General features: G+C 41.3%; 1 protein-coding gene across 1 annotated transcript; it reads right to left on the reverse strand.

Moving 5' to 3' along the window:
- Positions 1-2,392: 2,392 nt before the first annotated feature.
- Positions 2,393-13,113, reverse strand: GATAD1 (GATA zinc finger domain containing 1). The gene is made up of 5 exons (XM_061197809.1): positions 12,666-13,113; positions 11,737-11,862; positions 10,056-10,115; positions 5,552-5,735; positions 2,393-3,877 (listed from the first exon to the last, which is right to left on the reverse strand). Exons 1-5 carry the CDS (start codon positions 12,915-12,917, stop codon positions 3,687-3,689), a joined length of 813 nt encoding a protein of 270 aa, XP_061053792.1. The 5' UTR covers positions 12,918-13,113; the 3' UTR covers positions 2,393-3,686.
- Positions 13,114-14,423: the final 1,310 nt, after the last annotated feature.

A 14,423-nucleotide genomic window follows, 5' to 3' on the forward strand; every position in this document is an offset into this window, starting at 1 on the left:
GCTCACGGAGGAGAATGAAAAGAAAATGAATTTTCCTTCAGCATGAGATTATGGTTTTGGCCTTTGTAAGTTCAGAACCTCTTAGTAGTGTTAATAGAGCCACAACCATGAGGACCACCAAGTACGGTGGTGCAGGACATGCCCTGACCGACAGTCCTGGGTGAATGGAAGATGGACTCCAGCCCTGGGACTCTCCCTGAGCCCTGAGGTGGCCGCCCTATTGAAACCCTCACAGACACCAACGTGTACTAATAGCAGCCCTGACATGAGGCCTGAATCACAAAGCTGCCCACTGCCTCCCTCTTCCAAATTTAGGGCACTGTAAGGACAAATCGGAATTTAAAATAAGAAGCTTAATTCCCTCTGTTGAAAATAAGGCAGGAGGTTTCCCTTTCTGTCAGAATACTTACCTTAGAAAACTTGTATTTTCTCAGTCTCTTTGAAATGTATCTTTTTAGAAACTAAATAAGCCTCTGTCAGTTTTGTGATCTAGTAATGTTTTTCTCAAGGACCTGGGTGCCATCTCTTTGAAATACAACTGTCAGGAGACAGCACTCCTGTCCTCCAGTTTCTGTGGGAGGATGGGAGCCAGACTTCAGTGCTCCAAGTTGTTGAAGTACCCCCTGCCATATAGACGTTTGTCCCCCTGCCCCCCATAAAGTCAATTAGCTAACGTAGGTGGTCACCCCAATCACCAGGTAAATTTAGGAAGAACTGCGTGTGACTAATGGTGCTGTCAAGTTCTCTTAAATGATGACTAGTTACTGTTTATTTTGAGAACCTGTATGTAATGACCACACCTGTGCGGCTGCATAAAAGGGTGAGATTTCTTTCTGTCTTTGCAACCTCAGCCAGTTGCCTGTGATGAGCAGCACATTCTGGTTTAATCCTCAGTCAGTAATAAAAGTGTTTTCTTTTTCTACTACCTCTGTGGAGGGGATGTCTGAATTGAAAGTTTTTTCAAATTGTATTTCCCCAACAGCACCTCCACTCTCTATTCTAAAGTTACTGTCTTTTTCCACGCTCCCAATGCAAGGGGCCTGGGTTCGATGCCTGGTCAGGGAAATAGATCCCACATGCTGCAACTAAGAGTTCTCATGCCGCAACTAAAGATCCCACATGCCACAACTAAAAGAGCCCGCATGCAGCAACAAAGATCCCACCTGCCGCAATTAAGACCCAGCGCAGCCAAATAAATAAATTATTTAATTAATTAAGTTACATCTTTTTAACTCGCACCTTCCCTATCCACAGGGAGAAGTATTGAAGGTATAGAAGGTGTTTTTGTTATAAACTTGCTCCCTTCAACCCAGCTTCTGCTGAACAGGTGGAATATAGGAGTTATGGTAATTCCAAATGGTGATGACGTTACAAGAAGTTGAGGTTATGTTTGTAGCTTTTGTTTGTAACTGGGTAATTAATTCATGCCAGTCTGTCATGTTGAATAAGAAATACTGGTTAATGATTCCCACCTCTTTAACAGAAAAAAGAAAGAGAAAAAGAGAGTTGTTTGGTTTTTAATTTTGTATACACATTTTGACAGTTAGAAATTACAGTTTTTTATAATACAATCTATTCATCTTTCCCTTTGTGATATCCTTCATTACTTTTCAATTAAAAAAATTTATCAAAGTAATACATATACATAGTTTTTATAAAAAGAAGGCCAAGTAATTCTAAATAGCTTGTTAACGAAAAACAGCAGTTTCTTGCTTCATCTTTCAGTGTCTCAGTAACTGTATCAGTCAGGATTTGATTAGAGAAACAGAGCCACTAGGAATGAAATAGAATAAAGTATCTATCATAGAGATTTTACCTTACACAACAGTGGGAGCCCGCTGAACCGTCTGTATAAGGCTTCTGCTTCTGTGTCTGGGCTGGGGCCTAAAATCAGCAGGGCAGGCAGTCTGAAAGGGAAGATGGATTTGAGGTGGAGGAGAGCACTGCCTCAGCCTCTCACCCCTTTGGCGACAAGGCTGGGAACATAGTCTGGGGCCATATCAGCGCAGGCCTTCCATCACAGGAGAAAAGCTATGGATCTACGCTGTGAGTAACAGGAGCCATTTGGTGTATGTTAAGGAGGAATATGAAAATTCGATCTTTATTTTAAAACATATTACACAAGTATCTAGGAATTTATAAACAAATGGTCCATATATACACTGGTTTTTAAATATTTCATTTTAATAAATACCTTATGTTAAGTGTTCATTTGCTCTATCAGCCATTCTTTGAGTTTCCTAATATCTATTACATACTGATGACGAATATGTCATTCCAAATTATGAGTACTACAACAGTGGTGTCTTCTGTTTACACCATTTTGTGGTAGAAAGCCCTATTTAATTGTTTAAACGAAATAAATAAATGCATGAAATAAATCCAAAGTAAATACATTGTGAAAAATACATTTTAATCCAAAAGTCTGAATATTAGCATTTAGTTATTTACAATGGTATTTACAATCAATTTTACTATAACTTTTGTGGAGAGATAACTATGTACATAGAGCTATCTATCTACAACATACAAACCATAACTTCCTTACAACATACAAACATTAACTGTGCAGAAAAATGGTAACAGTTAAAACTCCTACAATTAAAAATCATCATAATTAAATTAGATCCTGACAAATTTTGCTGGGGTTGAGAAATAATGGTCCAGTCAGAACAGGAGAGGAAGCAAGTGTGTGCAAATCCCACTTCTTCCCTCTTTTAAATTGTTGCTCCCTTACTTAGCTGACCTACACTTGAAGTAAAACCTGTCCCTGAATTCTGAATAGAATTCCTGTGCCTGGACTTCTAAGTCCCAGACATTGTTTTAGGCCTGTTAGTATGAGTACACAGCAGATGGTTTTAACTTTGGGGTGGACTTTTTTTAGATATCAGTGCTAATGATTAATCATTTTTATGACTGCCCAATGTTTGTTCTAATGGTGGTCAAGAAACTACTGCTCAGGGATGCCCGAACAGTACGTTTCCTGTGTGTTTTTAGTGAAGTTGTCTGTCTGAACTATAAACTTAATGTTTTGATTAAGCCTCGCTCTGACTGAGAAGGTAGGTGACAGCAGTGAAGAGCAGCTCTATTAAGATCAACCAAATGATTCTGAATCCCTGCTTACTACAGAAGAACTGGATGAAAGTTTTAAAAAGCCTAGGCTAATAACATCATCCACCAATCACTTTCCTTAAGGTTAAAGCAGCCAACAGTCTGTCACAGCATTTTCTAGATGACAAAATAAAGCTTTTTTTTAACTTGGTGATAGATACTGTTGATCACGGCTACATTTTATTTGATTCAGCCCTTGGTTAGAAATTCAAATCTTAATTAATATTTTATTCTTGTAGAAAAATACAATCCATTTTATGAGTTTCTAGAAATAAATTATGGAGAAAAATAGATACTACCTGTTCCTAATGGTCTCCTTGGAAGTTACAGTCTTTGCCTGGGAGGATACACACACTTAATGTGTATGTAATATTTAACTTCAAAATATATTTAGTTCTTTTCTATCTCTTTTAATTTTCTAAGTGACTAGTAATAAACAAGCTAATGATTACTGGGCAGTAGAGAAAAAACTTTTTAGTCATTTTTCCATCCAAGAATTTCATTAAAGAAACATGTGGCATGTCTTACGGTAGTACAAATACAAGACAACTGGAAATCCATGTTCACTTTTTAAACTACAAATGGTTGGCAACTGTTTCCTTAATAGTTATTGCAGGAGTAGGTCCAACATGAGTCCATATATAGCCCTTCTCTGGTCTGGTGGGAACTGTAGGAAATGGTGATGAACGTGACTTGAAATATTCAGAAGGTGCATGACAAACAAATTCCAAGTATTCCATCTTCCTTGGAAGATCCTCCTCTGGTCCTAGAAGGCAGCCAACATTCACATTTTTGAAGATATATATCATTTCCATAAAATGTTAAAATTCCTAGACACTAGGAGAAACTGGTCTGGTGGTAACTTGACATTAGCCCTTGAAACATATATTATTTTGAAGTTACTTTCCATCATTTTTTTCTGCTTTAACTGCTTAAGGAATATAGCATTCTCCCCAAAATATAACTCAATATAGAAAGGATTCTAAAAATAATATTTAGCCTTATATAGTGTTTATTATGTCGACACTGTTCTAAGTACTTGATATATATATCAATACTTTGAATCCTCACAACAACCCTCTGAGTTAGGCACTATTATTATTCCCATTTTACATGAGGAAATAAGGCAAGAGAGATCAAGGAAACTGTCCGAGATCACATAGTTAGTAAGTGGCTGTCCTAGGAACCCAGTCTAGTTCCAGAGTCTGTGCTCTGAACCTTTATGCTATGCTGTCTCCTTTACAATCTGAGGATTAGGAAGAGGAGGTGAGACAGAAGTCCTAGAGGTGATTCAGTCATGTTACTGCCTCTGCTGACAATCCTGTCTGATAGAACAGGTTAACGAAAGTTCACTCTTCTATGTATCAATACTTACAAGCAGAAGACTAAAACTGCTTGGTCATGTATCAAACTTGACATTCAGCTGGGAATAATAGTGGTACTTTACTTGTCCTTGAGTTCTCTCTGAAAAAAACCTTTTGCATCTTTTTTCTTAGAATGCAAAAGTAACGTATGCCCATTGCAGAAAGGTTGAAAAGTTTGGGGTAATTTTAAAACTCTGAACACTTTCAAAATTCTATTTATCAACAACTTCTTCTTGTGAGTCTATGTCAAGAACCAATTCTTTGGTCAGCCTTGAAATTAATGAGTTCAGTGGCTGCCATTTCAACTACCAACAATGATATAAAAGGTTGCAAAAGGTCTAGGATGATGTGTGTGACATCTAGAGGGACACATAATGAGAAATTGTAAGATCTTAGACATAAATGTGACAGTTCCTCTAGAAATCATTTTTGAGTAAATTTTTATATGTTACCTAAATAACCTAGTTCTTGAGCAATAAATTCTTTTAATAGAGTTTAACCCTGGGTCACTCGGAAAAATCTTATCTACACAGCATTTTAGTACGTGCGTACTGCCCCGGAACTCAAAGTAACGTATAGCCCTCAAACCCCAGCTATATAAATTTCATATTTTCTATAATAATCCCTACTTTTTTGTACTTAACGCTTCTCTGTTATGGACTGAATTGTATCTCGCCAAATTCATATGTTGAAGTCCTAATCCCTAATGTGATAATATTTGGAGATAGGGCCTTTAGAGAGAGAATTAAGGTTAAATGAAGGGTGGAGCTCTAATCCAACAGGATTGGTGTCCTTATAAGAAGAGGAAGAGATGCCATGAGTGCACACACACAGAGGAAAGCCCATGTGAGAAAAGGTGGCTGTCTACAAGCCAGGAAGACAGCTCTCACCAGAAACCCACCCTGACAGCACCTTAGGACTTCCAGCCTCCAGAACTGTGAGAAAATAAATTTCTGTTGTTTAGCCCACTCAGTTTATGGTATTTTGTCATGGCAGCCCAAGCAGATGAATATACTTTCACATAATAATGGAAAATTAACTGGGTTCAAGAACCTGTCTGTACCTGTCAAACTCACCTATGATGTAGGATGCAGGATCAAATTGGTCCCTGGGGCTAGAGAGAGTGGGAATGAGCCACGTCAGTGCTGCACTCTTCTCACAATACTGGTCCTGGATAAAACCCCTGATCTGAGCATAGTAGGGTTTTCCATCTTGTTCGTCAATTACAGAAACAACATCTCCAATTTGGTAATAGACTCCCTGGGGGAAGTAGAAGATAACCCCATATTTAAAATAAAAATAGGAGGTGGAGTCAAGATGGTGGTGTGGGAAGATGTGGAGTTAGCGTCTCCCCACAACTAGGGCACCTGCCGGCCAATGGTGGGGGACTCTGACGCCCAAGGAGACGGGAGGAACCCCAAAGTGAACTGGTAGGACGTAGGGGGACTGAGGGGGGAGGAGAAGTGGAAGCCAGACAGGATCGGCGCCCCTGAGGCTGGGCAGATCAGGAGAGGCAGGTGGGAGGGACTCTCCGGGAAGAGCGGGAAAGGAGCGGAGGGCGATTGCCCCGCCCACTCGGGCCCTGGGAGCCTGCTGAGCTCCCAGGCCCGTCCCCTGCACTCCAAACCCCCCTCCAGGCCACGTGGGTCCTTGGCGCCATAGGAGGGAGGCCAGGGAGATCAGGAGAGGCATGGGGGAGGGGCCTCCCAGACTGGAGGAGCAGGATAGGAGAGGAGGGCATTTGCCCAGCCCACTCGAGCCCAGGAAGCCTGCTGGGCTCCCAGAGGAGGTCCCCTGCCCTCTGAGACCAGGGGTGGGGGGGCATGCCTGGACCCCTTCTGTTCCTTGAGCCTAAGCCCCACCCCCCACAGCCCCCAGGGCCTTTTCCAGCCCTGTGGGTCCTAAGCATAGGCCCTGCCCACCACCCAAACTTCACCCTTGCTTAGGTCCCACCCTCCACAGCCAAGGCCTTCCCACACCCCTCCTTTTTTATTTCTTTTCCCTCCTCCTCTTTTTTAACTATTGTGGTACTGATGTACCTTCCAGTTGTTGATTAATCTATATTTTTATTTTTATATTCTTCCTAACATATCTGTTAGTTTCCTAGTCTAATTTTATTTTTTACTTTGTTATTGTTCTTTTTTTTTTTTTTTTTCCACTCCAGGTGGCTTGCGGGATCTTGGTTCACGAGCCTGGGGTCGGGCCAAAGCTCCTGCAGTAGAGCTCTAAGTCCAAACCACTGGACTAACAGAGAACCTCAGACCCCAGGGAATATTCATCGGAGTGAGGTCTCACGCAGTTCCTCATCTCAGCACCAAGACCCATCTCTACCCAATAGCCTACAAACTCCAGTGTTGGAAGCCTCAGGCCAAACAACCAGTAAGACAGGAACACAATCCCACTCATTAAAAAAAAAACAAAAATGAGACAGCAAAAAAATATGTCACAGATGAAGGAGCAAGGTAAAAACCTAAAAGACCAAATAAATGAAGAGGCAATAGGCAATCTACCTGAAAAAGAATTCAGAGTAATGACAGTAAAGATGATCCAGAATCTCGAAAACAGAATGGAGGCACGAGTTTAGAAAATACAAGAAATGTTTAACAAAGATCTAGAAGAACTAAAGAACAAACAGAGATGAACAACACAATGACTGAAATGAAAAATACACTAGAAGGAATCAGTAACAGAATAACGGAGGCAGAAGAACGAATAAGTGAGCTGGAAGACAAAATGGTGGAAATAACTGCCGAAGAGCAGAAGAAAGAAAAAAGAATGAAAAGAATTGAAGACAATCTCAGAGACCTCTGGGGCAACACTAAACGCACCAACATTCGAATTATAGGAGTTCCATAAGAAGAAGAGAAAAAAAAAGGGTCTGAGAAAATATTTGAAGAGATTACAGTTGAAAACTTCCCTAACATGGGAAAGGAAATAATCACCCATGTCCAGAAAGCACACAGAGTCCCATACAGGATAAACCCTAGGAAAAACACACCAAGACACATATTAATCAAACTAACAAAATTTAAATTCAAAGAAAAAATATTAAAAGCAGCAAGGGAAAAACAAAAAATAACATACAAAGGAATCCTCATAAGGTTATCAGCTGATTTTGCAGCAGAAACTCTGTAGGCCAGAAGGGAGTGGCAGGATATACTTAAAGTGATGAAAGAGAAAAACCTACAACCAAGATTACTCTACACAGCAAGGATCTCATTCAGATTCCATGGAGAAGTCAAAAGCTTTTCAGACAAGCAAAAGCTAAGAGAATTCAGCACCACCAAACCAGTGCTACAACAAATACTAAAGAAACTTTTCTAAGTGGGAAACACAAGAGAAGAAAAAGACCCACAAAAACAAACCCAAAACAATTAAGAAAATGGTAATAGGAACATACATATCAATAATAACCATGAATGTAAATGGATTAAATGTCCCAACCAAAAGACACAGACTGGCTGAATGGGTACAAAAACAAGACCCATATATACGTTGTCTACAAGAGACCCACTTCAGACCTAGGGACACATACAGACTGAAAGTGAAGGCATGGAAAAAGATATTCCATGCAAATGGAAATCAAAAGAAAGCTGGAGTAGCAATACTCGTATCAGATGAAATAGACCTTAAAATAAAGACTGTTATAAGAGATAAGGAGGGACACTACATAATGATCAAAGGATCAATCCAAGAAGAAGATATAACAATATAAATGTTTATGCACCCAACATAGGAGCACCTCAATACATAAGGCAAATGCTAACAACCATGAACGGAGAAATCGACAGTAACACAATAAGAGTAGGGGAATTTAACACCCCACTTACACCAGTGGACAGATCATCCAATCAGAAAATAAATAAACACAAGCTTTAAATGACACAATAGACCAGATAGATCTAATTGATATTTACAGAACATTCCACCCAAAAGTGGCAGAATACACTTTCTTCTCAAGAGCACATGGAACATTCTCCAGGACAGATCACATCTTGAGTCACAAATTCAGCCTGGGAAAATTTAAGAAAATTGAAATCGTATCAAGCTTCTTTTCTGCCCACAATGCTATAAGAGTGGAAATCAATTACAGGAAAAAAAACCTGTAAAAACCACAAATACATGGAGGCTAAACAGTGCGCTACTAAATAACCGAGAGATCACTGAAGAAATCAAAGAAGAAATTAAAAAATACATAGAAACAAATGACAATGAAAACATGAAGACCCAAAACCTATGGGATGCAGCAAAAGAAGTTCTAAGAGGGAACTTTATAGCAATACAATCTCACCTCAAGAAATAAGAAAAATCTCAAATAAACAATCTAACCCTACACTTAAAACAACTAGAGAAAGAAGAACAAAGAAAACCCAAAGTCAATAGAAAGAAAGAAATCATAAAGAGCAGAAATAAACAGAAATGAAGAAAACAACAGCAAAGATCAATAAAACTGAAAGCTGGATCTTTGAGAAGATAAACAAAATTGATAAACCCTTAGCCAGACTCATCAAGAAAAAAAGGGAGAGGACACAAATCAATAAAATTAGAAATGAAAAAGGAGAAATCACAACTGACACTGCAGAAATACAAAGGATTAAAGAGACTACTACAAACAACTGTATGCCAATAAAATGGACAACCACGAAGAAATGGACAAATTCTTGGAAAGGTACAATTTTGGGATCCTGAACCAGGAAGAATTAGAAAATATAAACAGACCTATCACAAGTAATGAAATTGAAACCATAATTAAAAATCTTCCAACAAACAAAAGTCCAGGACCAGATGGCTTCACAGGCGAATTCTAACAAACATTTAGAGAAGAGCCAACACCAATCCTTCTCAAACTCTTCCAAAAAGTTGCAGAGGGAGAAACACTCCCAAATTCATTCTACGAAGCCACCATCACCCTGATACCAAAACCAGAAAAAGATATCACAAAAAAAGAAAATTATAGACCAATATCACTGATGAACATAGATGTAAAAATCGTGAACAAAATACTAGCAAACAAAATCCAATAGCACATTAAAAGGGTCATACACCATGATCAAGTGGGATTTATCCAAGGGATGCAAGGATTCTTCAATACATGCAAATCAATCAATGCGATACACCACATTAACAAATTAAGGAATAAAAACTATATGATCATCTCAATAGATGCAGAAAAAGCTTTTGACAAAATTCAACACCCATTTATGATAAAAGCTCTCCAGAAAATGGGCATAGAGGGAACCTATCTCAACATAATAAAGGCCATGTACGACAAACCCACAGCAAGCATCATACTCAATGGCTCCACACCATGCATTTTCATTTTAAAAACGATTCCCATAATCTACATTAAAAAATACTTAAGATCCTCATATCGTATTTCAATAGGCAACTTCCTCTCCCAACTCAGCTCTGGATGAGATGTTTTATAATAGCCACCTATAGGGAAAAATACCTTAGAAAGGAACAAAAACCACAATCACACCTTATACAGAGTAGCAGAGACTTTTAGACTAACCCAGCATTTTAGTAGCACATTATACAATAAATTCAAACCTTCCTTCAGTAACTACAGATGCTCACCTTGTAGAAGATTGATTCTGCAGTGATTATGGTGGAAACTGACTCAGGGGCTTTGATGGGCTGTGAAGAAACAGAAGTAAAAATATTAGCACATTCATAATGTGTGTGTGTGTGTGTGTAGTGTGTACAGGCATTTTTCCAGCCATATATGAGAGTTCTGTAATTTAAGAAATACTAAAGTTGTTGTTTGGTGACAAGAACTGCAGTAAAAAAGAAAAAAAAAAAAAAAGAGTTTTTCTGATCGTTGTGGCAAAGCCTGGTCTGAATACTTCTGCTACCTTTATCTTAAAAATTGCTGAGCCCCAAAGGACCGGCTCCTGACTATGTGGCTGAAATCTAACAGGAGCCCTCTCAGAGCTTTATTACACATTCTAGTTATAAAAAAATCTGGCTCTAATGGCCTGAGCATGACGGAGGTGGGAATAATAAAAAACGTGTCTTCTCAAAGACATTTTCCATCTCCACTTAACTATGGAACTAGTATGACAGTATCACCAGAACTAATTTTCTAGCAAGGCCTGAACCAAGGCCAAAGGAAACTTTCTTGGGAGTTCTTAGTAACTTGCCACCACTCAACCATCATTGAAATTCCTTCCTAAGCTGTAACACACACTTGCACGCCACAACACAGTAACTAGGCCTTCCCAAATATGTCTTGGTATTATCCCTGAAGAAAGGGGTTGTTAGAGAAATTGATATTAAAATACTGGCAGAGAACATATTCCACCATACTTCAGAGGAAAACGTGTTTAAGAGCATTTAAGTGCATACAACTATAATCCAATATTTACATGTTTTGTCTAGTCAATAAACACCTCATTTTAGAAAACTGAATTATAAAAATCTTAAATAAATTAGGGGCAACTATTCTGAACAAGAAAAAGGATCCACAATCTGCACAAGAATATAACACAAGGCCTCTCTGAGTTTTTTAAATGAACACACCCAACTTCAGAAATGCCTTCACTGGTAAGTGAAGCATTCCTGTTCTGAAAGCAAAGAGTACCATACTGTGGTTTTAAAAAAATAGTATATAATGCATTGCCCGTTGTGTTTGACCACTGTCCCTTGTATTTACAAAAACAATGAGAATTTACTGCAACAAAAATATGCTTTCCACTACGCCCACACAAGTCTTTCGACCATCTATTTTCTTATAGAAGAAGAGATAAAGAAGATTTAGTAAAATTTTTCATTCATATTCATCAAGTCGATCATTATAAATCAGTAAGAAACATCTTCTGAGGCCATAATAACAAACAAATATGGAAATGAATGAGTTCCAGTATTATTATTTACTTAGAGCTTTAAGAATGAAAAAAAAAAAAAGTTTTCCCAGTATACCTGGCCACACCAAGAACTATAACCCCATCTCATCCTTTCCAGAGAATCCAGTAAAATGCGCTCGAGGTTTAGGTTTCTTTTAGAATATTTTATATTTCCCAGAGAAAAAAATAAAAGTTAAAAAAAACAGAGAAAGGGTATTATTAACTTTATAAACAGTAAGCCTCCTACAACAGAGCTCACTCCCTTCTAGAAAGTCTGGACCAGTCCCCAGAACACTACAGAATAGCTGCCAAGAGCAGAGTCCAAGTTCAGTGATGAGAGATGAAGGCAGTGGCAGGACACACTACACACACAATGCCATTACAGTACAAGACACTGTCCACAATCATCTTACATTTTTTAATTTAAAAATATGTCTTCTCCCTTTTCCTTTAGTGGAAACTTTCTTTTCAGCAGCTGGAGCAGATTTGTATTTAGTGTTTCTGAGCCGAGCAGACCTCCTGTGAATTTCCTGCTTACTCTGTTACATAAACAATTAAAGAACAAAAAAGAGAAAGAAATAAAAAGTGCAGAAAGGTTGCTGTCCCGATACAAACATCTTACAAGGATCCCAGAGTATGCACTTTAAACGATCATTTAAAAATTAAGTAAGAGTGCACCTTTTCTTTTTATGCCGGGTAATCACGCGAACTGGCCTAATTCAAACAGGGAGAGCCTTAGGCAAGCATCTCCAGAGCATCCAAAAAGGTGTGAGCTACTTGTTATAGGTCAAGGGGCAGCAACAAGAGTAAGTCAGTCCAGGCCAAGGCAAGAACTATTCATCGGTTGTGTTTATAACAGAACAATGCTTAAAAACTCAACCCTCCTACGCCAGAGAACGGGTTTGGTATGCCACCTGCTGCAATGTAATACTTATGCTGCCATTGAAAATGATGACATGATAATCTTAATAACACGACATTATGACAAAATGAACTTTATTAACAGGTAAAGAGGTCCAGTAGCATGACCCTGCTGACATCTCTATGTATACGTGTGTATACTGAGATATCTGGTTGCTATCCAAAACATTACAATGGGGGGATTTCTGAAGCGTTTTCACTTTTCTGGCTTCTCTAGCCTCTCAATTTCTCACAAGAAAAGGTGCTGAGAATGGGCCGAACCAAAGACCATGTTCGCAACCGGGATGGGAAGGAGCGGCCCGGCCCAGTATGAGCACGGCGATCCCGGGAGGCCCCCGCCCGCCCCCTCCGCGCCCACCCGGCCTCCGCCCGCCAAGCGCCCGGTCGACCTCCGCCGGAGGGAGGGGCCGGAGGTGCTCACCTGCTTGCCGCCCCCGCCCCCGTTGCTCTGCGGAGGGGCGGCCGAGGTGCTGGCGAAGGTCGCCGCGCCGAAGCCGCCACCGCCGCCACTGCCCCCCGTCCCGCCGGCCGCCCCCGAGCCGGCGCCCCCGCCGCCCGCGCCGCCCCGGCCCGTGCAGTGGTGGCAGAGGATCTCCCCCTGCGGGCCCTTCTTCCACATGGAGGACGATGTGGTCTTGCAGACGCTGCAGGTGGGCTTCAGGCCCAGTGGCATCGTGGCCGGCTCGGGCGGCCCCCGCGGGCGCAGCGACACGGGAATGGCGACCGCCGGCTTTCGGCGGCCCGCTGGCCGGCCCGTCACTCCCAAAGATAGAAAGAGCGGCGCGGGCGCGGCGCCGAGCTGTCCACTCTGGGACCAGGCCGCGGCCGCTGCCCCCTGGAGGCAGGAAGCCTGTTCCGCCCGCTCCACCGCCCGCACCAGCCCCCAGCGGCCCCGGCGCCGGGAGGCGGGGCCGGGGCGGGGCCCGGCCTGGGAGGAAAGACGAGCCTTGGCCTGGGGAGGCTTCCGGCGACGGCCGGGGCCTGCGCACAGGCCGGCCCGCCTGACCGGAAGTGCCCCGCCCGGGACTCCTGGGACACAGGACGGTTCGCGGACTTTCCGGTCTTAGGCCTATGATTGACTACTAGAATACTGCAGGTTCAAGTATATCTAAAATTCAGATAAGCAACGAATAACTTTTTAATATGAGTGTATCCCATGCAATATTCGTTGTTTATCTGAATTCAAATGTAACTGGGCATCCTGTATTTTTATTTGTTAAATCTGGCACTCCTACTTAGGACCCCTTTACACAATTTAAAGTTATAATTTAGACCCCCAAATACGTTTGCTTATAAGGTTTATATCCATGGACATTTGTGTATTAGGAGTTGAAACATTTTAAAGCCAAAGATGCCACGTATACGTTCATTGGCCCTTGAATGACAGTGTTCGTATCCTCTGAACTGTACGCCAGGGACAGAGTGCTGGTTTGGTATTGTTGGGGAACAGATTTGGCCCCAAGAACCCCCAGAAAGGGTCTTGGGACCTCCGTGGACCGTACTCGAGGACAGCTGGCCCAGGACAAGGGCATCATGAGAATCCAGCCTCTATTAATGTCGCTGGTCAGTACAGGGCTCGCCAGAGAAACAAGTCACCCCTCAGCCTCACTTAGTGGAGCAGTGGTTGCATACCTGTCTTCATGATCCTGGGTTTTCTAGACTTGATGTTTTCAGACAGATCATGATGAATATGTTGGTGGAGTGCTGGGGGAAGAGGAAGAAGAAAACTGTATTGAACGCCTTAAGATGTCGTGAAACCGCATTTAGTGCTTATGCCAGTCGTGGAACAAGATATTATCCCTATTTTACTGTTAACTGATGACCAACAGAGGGACCATGATTTGGCCCAGTTGCCCACATGGCCACTGGTCTTGGAAGCACATCTGGACAGGCCTTTGAAGCAGCTCTGGGTCCTGAGTTGTGGCTCAGTCATCCTGGCTCTGAGTCTAGGGTTTTCCAATAGTAAAACAAAATATTAACTGCTTTCCAGACCATTATAGGGTTTAAGACCAATTGTGAAAGTGGTTGAGGAGAGTAGGTACACAGTGTTGTCTCCTTACTGTAGAACAATGCACTCTGTGAGGGGTGTCTAGGTACTAAATTCTGTTCTCCCTGATATAGCTCTCCCTCTAGTGCACCTGCCTTTGCACTTCATCTCCAGATTACTGCCTCTCATTCA

The sequence above is a fragment of the Eubalaena glacialis genome, chromosome 8 (assembly GCF_028564815.1).
Source record: "Eubalaena glacialis isolate mEubGla1 chromosome 8, mEubGla1.1.hap2.+ XY, whole genome shotgun sequence".
NCBI classification, from domain to species: Eukaryota; Metazoa; Chordata; class Mammalia; order Artiodactyla; family Balaenidae; genus Eubalaena; species Eubalaena glacialis.

Coding starts and splice junctions, on each gene's coding strand:
- GATAD1 (XM_061197809.1), bottom strand. CDS start 12,917: ATGCCACTGGGCCTGAAGCCCACCTGCAGCGTCTGCAAGACCACATCG. Junction 11,863..12,665: donor GGGGCGGGGGCGGCAAGCAG/GTGAGCACCTCC, acceptor TTTATGTAACAG/AGTAAGCAGGAAATTCACAG. Junction 3,878..5,551: donor TCCTGCATCCTACATCATAG/GTGAGTTTGACA, acceptor GCTGCCTTCTAG/GACCAGAGGAGGATCTTCCA.